At 32.1% G+C, this 20,449-nt stretch overlaps 1 protein-coding gene across 1 annotated transcript in view; it reads right to left on the bottom strand.

The window, feature by feature from the left end:
* Nucleotides 1-13,780, bottom strand: part of LOC139500294 (uncharacterized) — a 58,810-nt gene extending 45,030 nt beyond the window's left edge. The window contains exons 1-8 of the mRNA XM_071289037.1: nt 13,728-13,780; nt 12,748-12,939; nt 9,813-9,959; nt 8,124-8,243; nt 4,964-5,263; nt 2,629-2,764; nt 1,054-1,285; nt 515-670 (exon numbers count right to left, since the gene is read on the bottom strand). Coding sequence (XP_071145138.1) covers nt 515-670; nt 1,054-1,285; nt 2,629-2,764; nt 4,964-5,263; nt 8,124-8,243; nt 9,813-9,942 — 1,074 coding nt within the window. The 5' untranslated portion in view covers nt 9,943-9,959; nt 12,748-12,939; nt 13,728-13,780. The remainder of the gene's footprint in view (nt 1-514; nt 671-1,053; nt 1,286-2,628; nt 2,765-4,963; nt 5,264-8,123; nt 8,244-9,812; nt 9,960-12,747; nt 12,940-13,727) is intronic.
* Nucleotides 13,781-20,449: the final 6,669 nt, after the last annotated feature.

Raw genomic sequence — 20,449 nt, forward strand, 5'->3', positions numbered from 1 at the left:
TATATAATATTAGATCTCCAGCTTAGGTGTCAGTCCATGTTCATAATATTTATGAAGGCAAATTGAATTTAATTTCGCAAGGGAATCACCAGCCTAGTAGTCAGCACGACATGAATTATCATTAATATGGACATATTTATATAGTATACTTAGGCTTTTCTACCTAGGGTTTTAGATTACCTTAGCTGTATTTAGCAAAACTTTTAGGAGTTTTGGTCCTCAATGCTCTTCAACTTTGGCCTTTTGAACTTTTTTTATTCGAGCGTCACTGGTGAGTCTTTCTTAGACGAAAAGCGCGTCTGGTGTATATACAAACTTAATCCTGGTGTCTATGATAAGTTTATTGAAGACTTTCTTTAAAGTTTATAATCTACTTAATTGCTAAAACAAGCGACCAAGCGACCAACAGTTGAGAATGTCTTAAAAAAGATAAAAATGCAACAGCCAAAATTTGCAATTTGTATCAAAAGCAAATTGTCTTTACTATGAAACATTTAAAAATACTTAGACATACCGATCGACCTATAATCCCTTTGACATGCATGATTGGTGCCGCATTTTCTTTTATTTCATCTTGTCCGGCAGTTTCTAATTCAAATACTTCAATATCATAATAGTCTATTCCAGAAAGATCATCTGACCAATCGATCCAATGGATATCTATAAAACGCTGAAATTAACACGAACAATGACAGGTGATGTTTGTTTTTGCTTATTATTTCGTTCAAAATGAATTTTCTTTTAATTAACAAACATTGATCTTTTTTTCTACATTGTGATGATATTAACAATAATCTCGTAGCTTATAGCATTTGAAGTGACGGGAAAGCCTTGATGGTTTTGATCTTATGTTTGTAAATAACTTTATGAAATAATTAATAGAAAGCAAATAGAAATAACCGATACGGAAAATCCTATTGGTCAAAGCTGTTAGTTTAAAAAGTCTAATAATTGTGGCAGGAAAAAAAATCAAATCAAATCAACATCTTCATTCATGAAAACAATTCTTATATTCAGTTAAGAGTTTGGTGTCGTTAATAAAATTAGACGTACAGATTTTGATGTATCAGGTACGTAAACAGGTAGAGAATCACAAAACGATGCAATGCAAGAAAAGTATGGAAGCTCTGTATCCCAGTGAAATTCATAAGATTCCAATGTTTTGATTCCTTCTAAATTTACTGTGTGTGTAGGCCACTTTCCTTCAATTTTGTAACTGTGTCTGTTATCTCTGTTCTCGTAAACCAAATATCCTCCATTTTCGAGTTCAACTGATATAGTTAACCTACAAATTGAATTTCTCAAATACTTTAAAAACGAAAACTATATCATTTACTGTTAAGATTTTGGAAATCCTTTAAATTAAAGAATACGTCTCCCTTATGCAAAGCTCGCCAACTTTAGCTATACTTTTTGTCCGTTTTGGTTTTATAAGCCCATCAACTTTTGTATTATGTTTTGAATTTACAATGATATTGGCCGTGATTATCTGAAGCGACATTACTTGTCGAAAGGCGCATCTGGTGCTTTATAATTGTAACGGTTCATGTTATTGACCCATGTTATTATGTAATGAGTTGTTTGAATTGTAATCTATGAATGTTCCCGGTAAAAACAACAAAAAGAACAACAAACTGGAACGATTGTTTAAATATGTGTGTGTTAATCGTAATTTGTGTAGCGATTCTCTTTATACAGACCATTTGAAATGCATTTAAAATTAAGAATAAATGCATAGTTATTGAAAACTCGTTTTGCAAGGCAAACAAAAAACAGGTATCTTACATATCAAATTTCATCTGTCAACCTCCAAATCATTCCGTTTAGTAGCTTCTGAGAAAAGTGTGGAGAAATCGTTTGTTGGCCGAACGTACGGAATGTGTGGGTAAAATATTATTTCGCTTAAAATCGATTTTTAAGTCTGAAGTTATAGTTTGTTGTGATTGTGTTTATAAGAATTTTATATTTTTTGCCACAAAATATAACTGGCGAAAGTATCTGCATTTGATATCAATTGTTTTAATTGATCAAATTGTTTTTTGGTGGTTGTTTTTTTCGTTTTTCTTTTGTTATAAATCCAGCAGGTTTTTTTTCGTTTAAATTCTTTCACATTTTGTTATGTTGATGTTTTCTGTTTATAACTGACTATACAGGTTGGGATTTGATAACTGTTGAAGTACGTACATTGATCTATAGTTGTTAAACCTGCTTCGTTTTGGACTCTGTAAATTCGATATTTATCTTATTGGCCGTCATACAACATATATACATAGGAAGATGTTGTATGAGTGCCAATGATACAACTCACCATGCAAGTCATCATTTATAATTATAGTTAATCCTTATGTTATAAAGCCTTAAATACAGCAAATCCAACATAAAATTGAGAATAAAAATGGTGAATTTGTCAAAGAGACAAGAACCCGACCATAGAGCAGACAACAGCCGAAGGCCACCAATGGGTGTTCAATGCAGTGAGAAACTCCCGCACCCGGAGACATTCTTCAGCTGGCACCATAATCAAGTATGTATACTAGTTTAGTGATAATGGACGTAATACTAAACATCTAACTATACACAAGAAATTTAATTAAAAATACCTATATGAATGCTTTGCAAAGTACCTACTCGTCATTGTGTCTGAATTGATCTACAAATTTTAAACTTCTTTGGCAGCGAAACTCTGTTTTGACTGGGAAAGGCGAAGTTCTTTTTATGTTGTTCTTGCAATTTTCATTGAAAAGGGATATAGTTGTAATATTGTCTGAAACAAATGTACATTGTAAAGAAGAAGATCAAGTAGACATCTTACACATGAGCAGTTCATCAAACAATTAATATATTTGAGACGCCAATATACATGTAGTATATCATAATGAACTTTATAAATAATTTCTATCGGACTTTGTCAGTAGACTTCGTAAATGATCTTCTTTTTTTTTTTTATCATAGTCCAATTTTGAAAGATTTACACTTGAAACAATAGATTTGTAAATATAATGGAATTTGATGCGACTGTCGTACAAGTGAGAGGATAAGAACTATAAATAGTTATCAAAAGTACCAGGATTATAATTTAGTACGCCAGACGCGCGTTTCGTCTACATAAGACTCACCAGTGACGCTCACATCGACATATTGATAAAGCCAAACATGTACAAAGTTGAAGAGCATTGAGGATCCAAAATTCCAAAAAGTTGTGCCAAATACGGCTAAGGTAATCTATGCCTGGAATAAGAAAATCCTTAGTTTTTCGAAAAATTCAAAGTTTTGTAAACAGGAAATTTATAAAAATGACCACATTATTGATATTCATGTCAACACCGAAATGTTGACTACTGTTCAATCCACCATTTTCTACATTTGAAAAATACTGTACCAAGTCAGGAATATGACAGTGGTTGTCCATTCGTGTGATGTGTTTTATTATTTGATTTTGCCATGTGATTAGGGACTTTCCGTTTTGAATTTTCCTCAGAATTCAGTATTTTGGTGATTTTACTTTTGATTTACATTATGTTTAACCTTTATTAAATCAAATAATGATTGATTGATTGATTGTTGGTTGCTTAACGTCCAGTGGCAAATATTGCATGCATATTCAGGATGAGAACAAGTTCACAATAAATACAATAGGTAGGTCGTGTCATAATAGAAGCCATTTGGGATGATGGTCGGGGAAATTTGGACTGCCACTGTAAAATGAGGGTATATTGGATAGGGACTGAAATTTTGCCTTGAAACAGGTCACCTACGGACCATCAAAGAGTTGTTGCAAGGGTTCTTAACGTGTAAAGAGCGTGGCACTCTCTTTACACGAGACATCGGATTTAACGTCCCTAATCTGACCGGAAGTGACTGCGAACTTAATACATCCCGCACAGCCAAACGGACGCCTCACTTCAGCAAGAGTTTTACTGCCGGTCGGGAGAAGACCAAGTGACCATATTTCTATTTCCCAGTCTCCCTTTGGGAAAATAAAATAATGAAACTGAGACTATAAGTAAAGCTATTTGATAGGAAAACTTTACTCGTCCAATGTTGATCAATTGTTGATATTTAAACATTCAAATTTCGACCAAAACACAGTTTAGTCCGTTGCTGTGTGTGTTACATTTTAATATTGTGTCGTTGTTCTCCTCTAATATCTAATGCGTTTCCCTCAGTTTTAGTTTGTTACCCCGATTTTGTTTTTTGTCCATAGATTTATGAGTTTTGAAAAGGGTATACTACTGTTGCCTTTATTTAGCATGATACACTCTGTTGTATATTATAAAATACTGTTTAGTACAGGTATGATGACATTTCCACGCCTGTACATTTCGATTTTGTGAATCTTTCACTTGAAAATTAACGTGTCAACAATTAAATTCTCAACATTAAAGATATATAATATAAAGTTAATGTTTTACTATAGCTTCACTTTTTGGCTAGCCATAAAACCATGTTCAACCCACTATTTTTCTTGAAATATCCTGTATCAAGTCAAAATTATGTCAGTTGTTAAGTATGATGCCTTTTTTGTAGTAGTTCAATGTTTCTGTTGGTATGTTACTTCCCTCTTATAGATGATGTGTTCTCTTGCTTTTGGTTTGTGACCCGCATTTCTTTTTCCATTTGATTTAAGACTATTGAACAATTGAACAGCGATATACTACTGTTGCCTTTATTTAAACACGAACTTTTGCAAATCGACCTGATACTATACACCTAGAGTCACAACTTATTAAAGACGAAAAATATTCTAAATACAAACAGTGTTTTGCTTCCTGATTCTGTTTTTGTGTAAACATACCTATTTATGTCACCAATGATTTTTGGATACTTTGTTGTTTTTATAAGTGTGTGCAATTTTTATCCATTTTGATTTCTTAGTGAAACGCTATTCTAGTATTGTTCATGTTTATATACTTGATTTATTTCATTCAAAGCATTCCAATTCAAAATAAGGAAAATACATTACCTCTAATAAAGATAGCTTTCATTCCGCCTGCTATTATACCATACTTAAATTTGATAACATAATGTGTCACAGTTTTGTCTTCACCATTTATTGTTTCAGTGTGTTCACCAAACTTTGGTATATTTCCTGTTGCATTGTAAATTGCTCCTAGAGAAAATTCCATTGTTTTCAAATGTCTATTATTGGTCCATTTTGTTGAAACGTTTCTAGGAATATTTGCATTTTCTGGAGATGAAACCGTGGTGTTTTCAGCGTCCATGAAAATCACATGGGCATGGAGTATGTCGATTTCTTTTGAAACTGAAATTTAAATGTATAGGGTGTTACATATTATTTTTGTGGCACAGATAATCAAAACAAAATTTACAAGACCTAACACTGTGTATATAAAGTGCGAATCCAGGTAGTTCATTTTCACTGTCATATGCGAGTATGTCTATTGTAGAATAAAGGATCATGGGAAAACTGTACTTGTTTACGTTTCGAAAATACCAAAATAATTGATTTGAAGTTAAGTTTCAACATATTTTCATTGTGATATGTCTTTTTAATGTACAAAAACAGCATTTAAGTTCAAATAAGTGTTATAAAAGCAACATAATATAGCATATTAATTATTGAAAGCGATCCATTTTAACTATAGATGCGACGAATTATCACTGTTAATGCAATCATTTCTGCTGTAGAATTTTCGAAGATGCGAGGAATTTTTATTGTGGATTTATGTGATAAATGGACTTGCAATAAATGAAAAAACTTAATTGATGACTTTAGTATTAATGATATTTTCAAATTGAAATATACAAACTCCTCATTCATATTTCATCAAATATATGGCTATTCAAACTTGTAACAAAAACGCTTCTCAACATTTCATAATGTATTCTTAAATTTACGTTTTTCCCTTATTATAACTATTAATTTTGTTCCAATTAATATTAAAAGTTAAATAAGTTCCTGTGGTATTTGTTTTATTTATTTTTTCAATATGAAGATATTACAAACGTCATAGTATATACGGTCGTTTTGGATTATTAAAAGTCAAACTTCGCCAGTGTTCCACACACACAATCCTTATAACATGCATAACGTCACAGTACCCAAATTGCACCTATTTAGCAAAGAGACCAGCGGAAATCTTACAAGATTTTATAGAGACTAATCAATTTGTATTTTTATGACTTGATACAATGCACGTCTTTCAACATAGGTAAAAATATTTAAATATACTCAAAACGTTTACAGTATTTATCAACAGATGAAGTGTTTACTTGAAAAAGCAAACTGTACGGAATCGTCGAAACGTCATCTTTTTTAAATTAGCAAATACAATATGTTACAAGTATCCATTTCTTAAAAAAAAATAAAGAGTAAGCATGGACTTCTATCCAATTGTTCAAAATATTTGCAAAATTTAACAAAAACTGTTATAAGACTTTTGACAATGCGAATTTAGGCATGGATGCAATTTGGGTACTCCTTATTACAGAATCATTGATGGTTTGGAGGTCAGTTAGACCAATTTTTCTATGATTCCATATGGATTCAAAATTAAATTAGTGAAATCATATCGTAAATAATGACACAACAAAATAAACGCACAATTAAAACTGTTGCCTGACGCATAAAAAAACATAGGTTACAAAAACTGTCAAAAAAGGTGCAATTTGGGTACATTTACGTTAATGCAAAAGGACAAACGTTATTGAACTCATGGGTGGATTTCGGCTGTTATATGCTCTTCCGTTGAGTTGTTGACTATTTGATATATTCCCCATTTCCATACTCTTTTTTTTTTTAAATTCATCGTATTATGAAAAGGAACATTTTTAGTGTACTATAGGTAAGGCTCTCAAGCATGAACTTAAATTACCGATTAACCGTTTAATCGGTCAAACGAATATCCGCGTAACCGGTTAGGCAAAATTGTATGATTTGAAAACACTCATATTAAGCCCATTATAAATGTATTAGAAAAGTAGTGTGTTTTTTATCCCTTTTTTATCCCATCCCGTTTTGATTTGAGCCATAGATAGGTATAAGAAGATGTCATATGTGACAATAAGACAACTCTCGATCCGAGTCACAATTTATAAAGGTAGACCATTATAGGTCAACATACGGTCTTCAACATCGAGTCTTGGCTCTAACCGAACAGCAAGTTATAAAGGGTCTTATTCATTCATTCATTCGTTCATTCATTCATTCATTCATTCATCTCTTTATTTCCTCTAATTAGGGATGAAGTGTAATGTAAATGGTGAAATAAAACCAAGGATAAAGATCCCTACGATTCATAAGAAATTAAATGGAATACATTTGAATTTTTTTTTATTTCTATTGAATTAATTAGAGTGTTAAAGCAAAATTTCTTCCGCAAGATACACTTTATCAAAACCTTTTCTTACTTTATCTTTTGTTTCAGCATGTCGGCTTAATTAAGACTTTAATAGATAAATGTTTTTTAAAATTCATCAAGTAAAAATGCACCGCATATACAATACTAATGAATCGCTCTACAGTAAAAATGAAAGTATAATATCATTATTCGACAGTAAACATGACTCGCATAAAGAAAGCATCATAGTGGAATTTAGTTCAATATGAAGAAACTGAATGACAAAACCTATTCTACGTTATACAACTTTAATAATTGTGTAGAAACGAACATTTTTCTGCAACAACATCTTACCTGTTGGTTTTAAAAATCACCTGCACGATCTGTTCGTGAAATGACCTAAATATTCGCCTATTTCGGTATATATTTCACAGCTGGATAGCTTTATGCGCGGTAAAACCCCGTTCGCATCTCTTTTATTGTCTTACTAGTATCATTTATTTCTAAACATATTAATTTTAACTCATTTTCTTCATTTTCTTCAAAAATAAAAAAATAAAGCGTCTGTTTATTTATCATTTTACATCAGAAATTTATGGCATATACAGTATACTTTAGGATCCGCACTTTACATACACTGTAACATAACAGGTAAAAATGAAGAATGACATACTTATAATTACGAAGTTGTGTTACGTTCGTTTCTTAATTAGCATCTTGTTCCTAATTGTTAGACGGGTTGGTTTCAAACGACTAGCTGAAGAACTCGCACAGCAAGGTCAAAACACCTCTATAATGATTTGAGCACTTATCTCTACTTACTTGCATTACAATGTTCTGATGGACTAGCAAAACCTTCAGTACAAACACATGTATCTGCATACTCGTCCGAACAATAACCCGGAAAACATCTGGTACTGTCTGGTCTCCAGGAACAAGTTTCTGTTTACAATAATGAATGCATATGAGTTACAATTTTCAAAGCTTTATTTAGTAAAGGATGTCCATAATACTTTAATAATAAATGTAGGTCAACTTGAGTTGTTGTAAGAATACTGCACATAACAAATGTATTAAATACTTTTGGTCTGGAGTTTGGTGTGTATTGCACATTTCGAATTTCGTCCATATTTCTGTTATATATTTGCAGAAAATGACAGCCTTTGTTGGTGAACGGTATAAGGAAATAATTCGTAAATATAACTCAACATACACACATCTTATACGTTCAGGTATTTCACATCCAATCGTTTATGGTAATATTCTTTACAAAGCACAAAAATGTCAGTATTCACCCCAAAAGCTTACAAAACCTTTAAACAGACTTATTAAGAAGGGAGATAGTTACGATACTGTATTCAGGTCATTAAAGATTGCATATTTTGGCTTTAATATTGATTCACTTATAGGGTCTTTGCATCGGAACTAAACACATTTATTTAAAAAAAAACCAGGTGTTGGCATGACACGAATTATGTTCTTCTCATATATTTTATGATATTATGATACTAAACCCCTATACGGGAAAGATTGTGCCTGATATTCATATGATGAAGGCATAATTTTTCAATCATTTTAATTGAGGTCTGGAGCTGGCATGTCAGTTAACTGCTAGAAGTCTGTTGTTATTTATGTATTATTGTCATTTTATCTATTTTCTTTTGTTACATCTTCTGACATCGGACTTGGACTTCTCTTGAACTGAATTTTAAGGTGCGTATTGTTATGCGTTTACTTTTCTACATTGGCTAGAGGTATAGGGGGAGGATTGAGATCTCATAAGCATGTGTAATCCCGCCGCAATTTTGCGTCTGTCCCAAGTCAGGAGCCTCTGGCCTTTGTTAGTCTTGTATGATTTTAATTTTAGTTTCTTGCGTATAATTTGGAGTTTAGTATGATGTCACTTATCACTGAACTAGTATACATATTTGGGGCCAGCTGAAGGGCGGTCCTGGTGCAGGAGTTTCTCGCTGCATTGAAGACCCCTTGGCGGCCTTCGGCTGTTGTCTGCCATATGGTCGCGTTGTTGTCGCTTTGACACATTCCCCATTTCATTTCGCTATTTTATTAGAAGTTCTGATAATCAATCCGATTTATATTTTCCTTTTTTCTTCCTTTGAACACCTTGCATTTCAGCAGGGGCCTAGTGGCATACATATGTATTCTCTAAGTTTCTTGAACTTATTCTCTCTCGATGGTTAGAAAGAACAAAATGCTTCTCCCCACATATTGTTGTTCGTAATTTCGTTCACAAATTAAACGATACGTATATTTCTTCTTATATTTAGTTTTTTCGGCAGGATAATTTTAGAAGCCTCTCTTTAAGGAGGCCTAAGATATCGTTGAAGCTTGTTTTCTTTTTTACGTAGTTGGTCTTACAAGTTCTCCCTTAATCTAAAGCTTCGAAGGGACAACCTGGTTGTAACATGTCTTGCTCATGATAAGATTTCTTTATCTATCTTCATAAAATTATTTCTATATACTTTTTCAAATAGTAATGTTGTCACTTACTTTCACATGTAATGGATATGTTGTTGTACTTGTATGCTCTCTGATAACGTATATTATCATTTTCGTATTTACAATATACACATTCGTTGCCATAGCCATGAGGCGAGTGACAGTTTCGATATTCGCACATTGGTATATATGGGCATACTGAAACAAAGTGAAATGTCTTGACCAGCATTTTTGTATATACTTTACATTTCCTCATTCCGTGTGCCGCTACCTGTATTTAATGTTTACTATTTATTCTAATGGTAATATAGTTCGTTACTTGCGACTTTCAAATATTTTACTTTCCTATTTTTCGTGTATTTAATAACTTACAATATAATATGCATTTTGTTTATCTGTATTTTTATTCGGGTTCGTAAAACATCAAGAGCAATGTACTCTACGTCTTAGGCCGTGTTCACACCAAACATCGTTTACAGTAAACATGTTTACAATTAGTTTAATGTAATGGACACTGGTTTCACATTAAATTTGTTCACATCTATACACCTTGTTTAATTACCTGTACATAAGATTTGTTCACACTTGTAAACTCTATGTCATTTAAATGTTCATTACGTAGAACCGAATGCAAAGTTTTCGGACAACTTTTCTAGCAGTAAGGGAACCACCATTTGACTTCAAACCGGGGGGGGGGGGGGGGAGGGGGGGTAATCGATTGAAATATTCCGAACCCCAATTGGATTAAAAAAAAAAAAAAAGGTCCTACAGATGATACAAAAATATTCTAAATCAAGAGTTTCCCCATACATTATCTTTTTATAAAGTCAAAATTTCAAATTCTAAGAAAGTCGAAATTTCAAGATTTTAGAAAGTCAAAATTTCAAATTAAGAAAACTTAAAATTTCGAGTTAAAGTCGAAATTTGAAGCTTTAAATTTCAAATTTTCGACTTTGAAAAAAAAGTTCACTACCAATTTTATTTTTTCTATGTCTCTATTACGCTTCCGTACATTATAGTGTTAAATGTTGAAAAAAAAATTGATTACCAGCATTGAAAAAAAAACCCGGAATAAAACGTTTGCGCGGCAAAATTTCTGGCTCAGATAAATTAACAAAATACCCTCCCCCCCCCTTTTTAAGTTAAGTGGTTGCTTCTTTATGAAAGCCATTTTGATGATTTGCAGTAGTTTAAAAATAATAAAGATGTTTCGATTAAGCATTTAACGTAGGCTTTACCGGCGTTCTTACAGGCGAAAAATATATTTTTTTATTCTCATAAAGCCAATGCATTACATCCGTACAGAGATTGAAGGAGAAGAAGGAATGATATATTAGGGATCACTATATTCCTATCTTTTCTGTTTGTTTCAAATGGTATTTCTTCTACAAGGAGTATTTGGCAAAGGGAGGGGGTAACGTTTTTTTTTTTTTTTTTAGTTTTAAGGGTAATTTAGCGGATCCGAGATACATGTACTAGACAAACAATACATTTACCTCACACTTTTAAGTAATGCATTTATAGTGAATTGTTGTTTGAGTAAAGACCAGTGGCAAAGATTTCTGTGCAAGTCAAGTCGATTCGGAAAGACCTTAATTTTCAAATGAATTATGTGTTCGGCAATGATGCTGCTTTGAGTCTTGATAAGGGCTTAATAAACCTATGTTATGTTTAAAATATGTCAAGTTTAGACAAATATTTCTGTAAAGAACTTTATTAATAATTGTTATAAATATCAAAAATTGTTTCTTCCTTAAATGTACACGGTGAAACTGATGTTTTAAATGCCTAGTTTTGTGTACACTTAATCTACACAAGGCCTACATAGAGTATCGACTGCATGTAGACAAAACATGTTTTACACTACATGTAAACATTGAATTTTATCAATGGGAACGTAATTTTGTTTAGTTTACCTGTGAGTTACACTTACACAATAGTTATCAAAAGTACCAGGATTATAATTTTATACGCCAGACGCGCGTTTCGTCTACATAAGACTCATCAGTGACGCTCAGATCAAAATAGTTAAAAAAACAAACAAATACAAAGTTGAAGAGCATTGAGGACCCAAAATTCCCAAAAGTTGTGCCAAATACGGCTAAGGTAATCTAAAAACACCGAGTTACACTTACACAATAGTTATCAAAAGTACCAGGATTATAATTTTATACGCCAGACGCGCGTTTCGTCTACATAAGACTCATCAGTGACGCTCAGATCAAAATAGTTAAAAAACCAAACAAATACAAAGTTGAAGAGCATTGAGGACCCAAAATTCCCAAAAGTTGTGCCAAATACGGCTAAGGTAATCTAAAAACACCGAGTTTAGGTCAATGTGAACACGGCCTTAGATATTTACAAGAATGTCAGTGAATAGTCAATAGTTTTTTTTTGTTCTTCTGTTACAACCTTACTATCATACATTTTTTGTTGCTTTGCAGCATTGTGCAAACCTATTGTCCTACAAAGTAATTAGTTAAAGTATTATACATGTGATGTTAGTGAATAGTATATTGTTGATTAACCGTTGGTAGTTAAAAGTGTTTATCAACTTTGTACATGTTTGGCTTTATAACTTTTTTTATCTGATCACTGATGAGTCTTGTGTAGACGAAACGCGCGTCTGACGTATTAAATTATCATCCTGGTTCCTTTGATAACTATTTATATCAAATCATTTATTATTACACAAAATATACGGTAACGATGGTTCTGTTCATGTCTTCTACATTACTAGCATTTCGTGAGACTTTTCGGTCCTTGAAAGGATAAGAACATTCAGAAAACAACATTGAAGGAGATTGTTTATTTTGTTTTAGCTTCCCTCAATATTATGATTTTTTCTTTTTTTGTTTCATCCTATTAACACTGTAAAATGATCTAAATGCCAGATAGAAGAGTTGGTGAATTGTCTTGATAACTGACGAAGGTTGCTTAGAATTGTATGTCAATAAAAAGCTGTTGTCAAATAAGTAAGACTCACTTTTACAGTACCCATCACTATAATCTGCATAAAATCCCTTGTTGCAGCATGCACATTCATTTGGTCTTATGCATTTTCCACCACTATCTCTCTCTTCATTTGAAGAACTCCTGTCAGGAACGCTGTCATTCGTATAGTGTATATTGCAGACACCATTTTCATGATTCGATAATGTCGTCTTACTGCATAAAACTTAATAGAAAATATCGTGAGGTAAGTAAATATGATTCAATCAGAAAATTTTGAATCATATTGTATATTTCGCTATATTAAGTGTTTTTATTACGTTAACATAGTTAACTTTTAGGGTTAGTTAATGTTAGACTTGCAGTGCAAGTTTCAATAAAATTTATACATTTTTATTTCGACTCGTGACGATTTGGAGGTGTACATTATGTCTTAACATGTACAATCTGTTTGTTTGTTGCAAGACGAAACTTACTATTTGAGGATTTTTAAAAGAATCAACATGGTTTTCTTCAAGAAAAACAGAAGAGGACTAGAAAAGAAAATTTTTCAATCAAATTAGTTTAATTTCAAAGTATGTTGACTTTATTATGAGATGAACACTTTTCTAATATTAGAACATTCTGTATGATAAATACAGAATTCGGGAATGTAAAGATTAAAAAGAAACTATTGTATTGTTTCTGGTTTTTTAATTATTGTAAGTATATACTGTATATTGCCCGATTTTGTTTTTGAATTGTTGTTTTTTCAATTCTCTGGTTATACACAAATTCTCAGTACAGTTTACAGATTTTCGTTTTGTAAAATATGAAGGTGCAGTATTGATGTCAACAGAATATAACTCTTCACAAAACGAATTTATTTTTAGCCGCAATAGGCTGTGGCCTTAAACGATAAGCAAAACCTATATATCCTTTTAAATTATTATAAAAGGCGCCGACATGAAAAATAAAATGGTTGTGTGCTCATTTCTAATTTTATACATTTAATGGATACAACAACATATTTACCGTGACAAAACGATCCTCCATATCCAATACAACACACTTTTTTGGACACAGTTATCATTCTAGAGCAAATTAAATGACAACAATATATCATATATTAATACAAAAGTATGTATATTGCAGTTCTAATTATTGTCATTCTGAAACTCGCAGATCATGTAAAATAAATTAACTAGTGGATAGTACTTAAAATAAATAATATGGTATTTTACATCCCAGCTCCTTTGTTCTAACAGGGATGATCTGAGCCGGATCACCCCTACCAGATCACCCCAGTTTGAGTTTCTTTGTTATGCATGCTTTCCTTTGTTCTGTAACATTTTGGCGGGAATGTCAAATCCACTATAAAACTTATACGGAAAAGACTATCTATCAAAGCTCACGTAGAAAAAATCCAGTGTATATACTGGGATTCGAACTCAAGACCTTCAGCATATCAAGCCAAGACACATACCACTACACCAGGACGACTGGATACGAACCAACAGTAATTTAACATACTTAAAGGAAGCAAGATATTTTTATAAGTGGGGCGAGTTGGCAGACTTAATTCAGTAGGGTTTAAATTTTCGTTAATAAATTAGTTGTCAGACTGATTGTTCAATTTGATTTTACACTTTTTCAAGTGTGGGGCAAGTCGGTCAACAAGAGTGGGGCGATTTTTTTATAAAGTGGCGATAAGGTATGGGCCGATTGGCAAGTGGGGCGAGTTGACATTGTTTGATATCTACTCATCGTGTTCGGGGTCATAAAGGGTATACATCATATAGTAATATATAAAGTATATTATAACGGTTATGTGTCGTTCTAAACTAGATTTTATGAATTGTAAATGGTTTTTGGTTTAATCTAAAACAGCTGGGATGTAAAATAGTTATCCCACTCGGACTTGGTGTGTCAGTGTTAGATCACCCTCTGGCCTCCGGCCATCGGGGTGATCTTACACTGACACACCGTGTCCTTATGGGATAACTATTAATGAAATTATTTTTACCTGTATTTTGTACAACGTCTCCAGTTTAAAAATCCGCACGATGTGTCATATGCTCTACGAGACTTAAACGATCGTGGCTCCCGGCAGGGTTCTTCACTAGAACAAAAACAAAAATGTGTTGAACTCATATCATACGATATTTTGACCCCATATTTAATTTCGCTGTATATGAATTTATGTATAGACATATAATAAAGAAGAGAAGTGACAATTAACAATGATATAGCTATCAACTAGATTCAAGTTGAAGTAAACATAAGAACCTATAAGTCAACACACTGGCTTCAACAGTGACATAAACAACTACTGTCACAGTTGTCAATTATAAAAGCCCTAATATAAAACAATCTAAAGGGAAAAAAAACCAAATACATGTATACAAAACAAATAAGACAGAAACCAAACATTACCACTGAATTACAGGTATGACTCCTGTTATTCAGTTTAAAGTAGTGTACAGCAGTTAAATCTAAAAAAAAAAAAAAAAAAAGACACACACCGTGTTCTTCTTGCAACAATACAAAAAGGAGTAGGTCCGGTAAGGGACGATTAATCATGTGTTTCTTTGTCTAATACGTTCTCCTATTTATTTGTATTGTAGTCCTGTAATATTATGTTGTCATTTCAATGTTATATTTAACATTGCCATTGAAGTGCAAGGTTTGGCATGCCACAAAACCAGGTTCAACCCACCATTTATTCCTTTAAAAATGTCCTGTACCAAGTCAGGAATATGGTTATTGTTATATTATTGTTCGTTTCTGTGTGTGTTACATTTTAACGTTGCGTCGTTTGTTTTCTCTTATTTTTGAGTGTAATTTCACATTGTGATAAGACGTGTCACGGTACTTGTCTATCCCAAATTCATGTATTTGGTTTTGATGTTATATTTGTGGGATTTTGTCTGATGCTTGGTCCGTTTCTGTGTGTGTTACATTTTAGTGTTGTGTCGTTGTTCTCCTCTTATATTTAATGCGTTTCCCTCGGTTTTAGTTTGTTACCCCGATTTTGTTTTTTGTCTATGGATTTAAGAGTTTTGAACAGCGGTATACTACTGTTGCCTTTATTTGGCCTCAAATTTCAAGTTCATCTAACGAAAGATTTTGGACACTTTTTAAGCACTTAAGTGTCTATTCCAATTGATTCAATTAGTTTATGTGAAAGATTTTAATTGATCTACTGTATTGTCAAAAACAGCCCATATTTATGTAGCAGAATCATTCTACTTTCCAGTAAATAGCTAAAAGATTACCTTTTCACAATTTTGTAAAACTGCTATATTTTGGGGCCAAAAGGGGGTCTTACTGAACCTACTCCTTCGTTTAGCTTTGACATATCTAGTGAGACATTTTACAATGTCTCTTGTCTATCATTAAGACCTCCCAAAATAAAAATATAAAACTTATCGCCATCTCTTTAACCCTAAATAAAAGCAACAGCATTACTAGTATACTGTTGTTGACAGTTCAAAAGTCATAAATCGATTGAGAAAAAAACAATTTTGGGTTTGAACTAAAACTAATGAAACAAATAAACTAAAAGAGGAAAACAACGGAACGACAGAAACACTGAAGTGCAACAAAAACCTATGCCAATACAATATATATAGAAACAAACTACTGTAAATTTAGAAATTATTGCGATAAAATCATTTTAAAATAAAATGTGATTTAAATTTTTACCATTTTGAGAAAAATCCTACATATAGTTAATGTAAAAAATATCAAAATGCGAATTTAAATTATTGCGAGTAATAACCCTTTCGCATTTTTGCAATAATAAAAACATCGTAATAATTTTCTGAATTTACAGTATTAGATATATTCCTGCCATATTCCTAACTTGGTACTGTACCAAAATATTTTCAAAAAAAAATGGTTGGTTGAAGCTGATTTAATGGCTATCAAAACCTCCCACTTTTCTAGCAATGTTAAACATATAGATAAAACGACAACATTACGTGACAGGATTGAAGTACAAATAAATGCAAATACAATAAGGAGAGAGAAATACAAAAAATAAATATTATTATAGTACATTTCGAAATTTTAACCAAAGAATAAGATATGTCCGAATGTGTAAGTTTGAAATGAAATCATTTTAGTTGGATATCTTAGCCATAGAGTTGACTTTGTAAAACAGTTATAACCTTTGATTTTATCGTACCAAACAAATGATCTAAAGAATGGTTCATGCCGTTTAATTCTAATAAAAAAACAGAATTATCATCGTGAAACTGACAACCGATATATATGTTTGGGTAAATTGATCAACAGAATAATGAACAAAAAATGACCAAGTTTTAATTGTCGTAACCACAGTCCCGTCTTCTTTTACAATATAAAATAACACTCATTCATCGGTTTTGTATTTACATGAGTCAAATGACATGTGTCACGTGTCGAGCAGAATCTTATTACCTTCCAGGAGCACATAGGGATCACCCCGGTTATTGATAGGTACCATGTTACTTTAACTTTCCTTTTCTCTGTTACGTTTTATCTATACTGTTTGCCATTTTGTTGTTTTGTTTATTTTGCCATGTAATTTTCAGGCATTTTGTATATCATACATTTGATATATGAGTTTTAATATCACGTTGTTATGTATTCGGCCTCTCTCTTGGAATATGATGTGCCGATGATCTCAATTGAAATAAGTTACCTTTCGACAGTACAGATGTCCAATGCTGAATATGATTCCAGTAGGCATAATAATAAACCAGTTACTAAGTAAAATTGTATTTCCTTCATTGTGGAAAATCTCTTTAAAAGAAATATTAGTAATATTAATATCGAAGATTATAAACGGCAAACTTCCCTGTCGTATGTAAGAATTGAAAATATCAAAGAAATCTCCCTCTAATAAAAATTGTAAAAGAAAAAGAACTCGAAAGCAAATTTAAAAACGGACAATACATAAAAACTAACAAAATCACTGGCTATCAATCACCGAAATAAGTGAAAAACAACAGCTATATTCCTTACTTGTTACATTTTAAAGATTCTTTATGCACAATGTCGTCTCTGAATATTAAATGGAGTATGTGTCTTTATAATCATTATTTACACTACAACTTATTGTAGTTCAAAGCAGTAAAGGCTTAATAACCTTTCTCTAATAATATAAGCCTTAAAACTCTTGGCATCTTTTAACATCTGATGATGCTTGTGAAACAACATCTCTGATTTTAAGCTGTGAGCACGACCTTCTAATTGACAAAGATCGAAAAGTATAATTATTGACTTATATTTAAAAATTGAATGCTTCTTTTTGTAAATTTATTGGGGTGTAAAAGCGTTGACCGAAGTACATTTTGTATGAAACGCGGAAGCGCTTCATTCTAAAAATGTACACACGGTCAACGCTTTAACAACCCTATAAAGTTACAAAAAGAAGCATTCAATACTTATAATTACATTTTTTAGTTATGATCATGAAAACACGAATTTTGTATATTTTATTATTTAATTCACCTGTGCACTTTATTGTTGGAGCACGTGTTATCATGAATGAAAAGTTGTATTGAGAAATGCAACTGCTTACGGAATAACACGTGATGTGCAGTTAGCCAATCAGAATAAAATATTATAATGAAACATACATCTAATGTAATTATATCTATATATAATTTATTATAGATTGAAGGAATCGAAATTTCGTCTACCTTCTAAATTTAACTTCAACAAATGCAGTAGTCATATTCAAATCCTATCCTTTTTTTACAAATCTTAAACCAGGGAAAAATAGAAACTGATTTTAAAAAAATCTATAGATTGTTTTTTATCTTGTTGGTAGCCGTGTGTCAATTCTGTCTTCTTCTGTTCCCTTTCGGAATTCCTTATATTGTTTATATATCAATATATAGTATACGGTCATAAAAAGATTCCCTTTAAAGAACCCATATACATTTTGTAATATAGTGATTATTAAGTTGTTGGATTCGTTTTAACTGCACTAAAAAAAAAGACAGATTTGAAAGATTGCAATTTAGGGACGTACGATCAATGGCACAAGATTTGTCGTATGTGATAAGTTGAAATTATTTAACATTTCCAAAAGGATAGGCTTTGTCTTACATCTCAACAGATCAAGTGTTATATATCGCGATTGTCAGCCTATTTAATCTTCCATCTTGTTTCCTCTATTGTTCTAAATGGTGGTTCAATAACTATGATGACATGTTTCTTTTCTGTTTGTAGGTAATAGATATCATTTAGGTTTGCTAGTTTGTTGTTTTATAAAATTTGATGTATTACGTAGATATTTGTTGGAGGTTGAGATCGTATGTTAACTTCTTAATTGTGCAAGACTTAAGTCCTGACTAATTTTCAAATATCAGAAAAAAAAAGCGTTTTAAAAGAGAGGCAAAAGATGCCAAAAGGATTTTTAAACTCATAAGTCAAAAATAAACTGACACCGTCATATTAAGATAAGAAAAAGACAAACTGAAAAACAACAGTTGACAATACACAACATAAAATCTAAACACTATGCAACACGAACCCCAGCAAGAAAATGGGGTGATATCAGATGCCCTGGGAGGGTTAGCAGATCCCGCTCCACATGTGGCACCCGTCATTTTACTCCTATAGATACAAACCCGGTGGTAAGCCTAATTTGTTAGGCTACATTCGCGGAAAAGGGGACGGGAATGAACATGCAGTTACGACAATTAGAACATATCCGTTAACATCTGTGAATCAGATATTCATTAACAGTCGGCAATCAACTCGTGTTGGCGTCGGTAAAATTTACGAAGGAAAGTTTTCAGCTACCTTGTGAGCATTAACCCTATGTTAACGAAATGAAAATAAAAAATGCAAAAGCTGCTGGAATTTTGTGACATAGAAACTGAAAGTTATTCTTATTGGGAAGTTGAACATCTCTTTCATCGTAAAGTTTTGTTTTAACCGACCCTCATTGTCAATTTCTAGATGCAAGTTCAGATAATAGACAGACTTATCTGTATAAATGATATATGGTATTATGCTATCCTTAATATAAATATTTCATGACCTCCACACATAATGGATCAACATTATAATTTCAGAAGGACATTGGTTATTTCAGGACATCCTGAATACTAATGGAGCTTCATAACTATATACCAGTATTTCAATACTTGCGCAAATCAATTTTAAAAGGTTATCATGAAATTGTGGAGGTTTTAAAATATTTTAAAAAAAAATATTTCAATGTAGCGAGAAAATCCTGCACTAGGAGGCGTGCTTCAGCTGGCCCCTTAACAAAAATGTTTACTAGTTCAGTGATAATGGACGTCATACTAAACTCAGAAATATATAAAGTATATGAAAAGAGAGGCGAAAGATACGAAAATGTCATTCAAACGAATAAGAAGTATCACACAAAGTCATCCTTGAATTCGTCTTAAATATTATTTTTCTATGCATAAACAAAATCCTTAATTCTGTAAAGAAGAGTAACTTTGATGTTCAGTGATGTCATAGATTTGTCTATCTCTTTTTTTTAAACAAATCTTGAAGCCGAAGAAATAAAACTGATTAATAAATCTTTACATTTTTCTTTAATCGTTATAAACATTTCGAATGTAATGTTATGCAAAACCGTTTGACTAAAACGTTCTATAAAATGGTGGGTTTTTTTTACGTACGTACTTTAACTGATTTTTTTTTTGCTTTAATAGACATTTGGATCAAGGTTATAATTAAGTATTTACTGTTATTGGTCAATGACTGCGTAATGTACC

This window comes from Mytilus edulis, chromosome 13 (genome assembly GCF_963676685.1).
Source record: "Mytilus edulis chromosome 13, xbMytEdul2.2, whole genome shotgun sequence".
Lineage (NCBI taxonomy): Eukaryota > Metazoa > Mollusca > Bivalvia > Mytilida > Mytilidae > Mytilus > Mytilus edulis.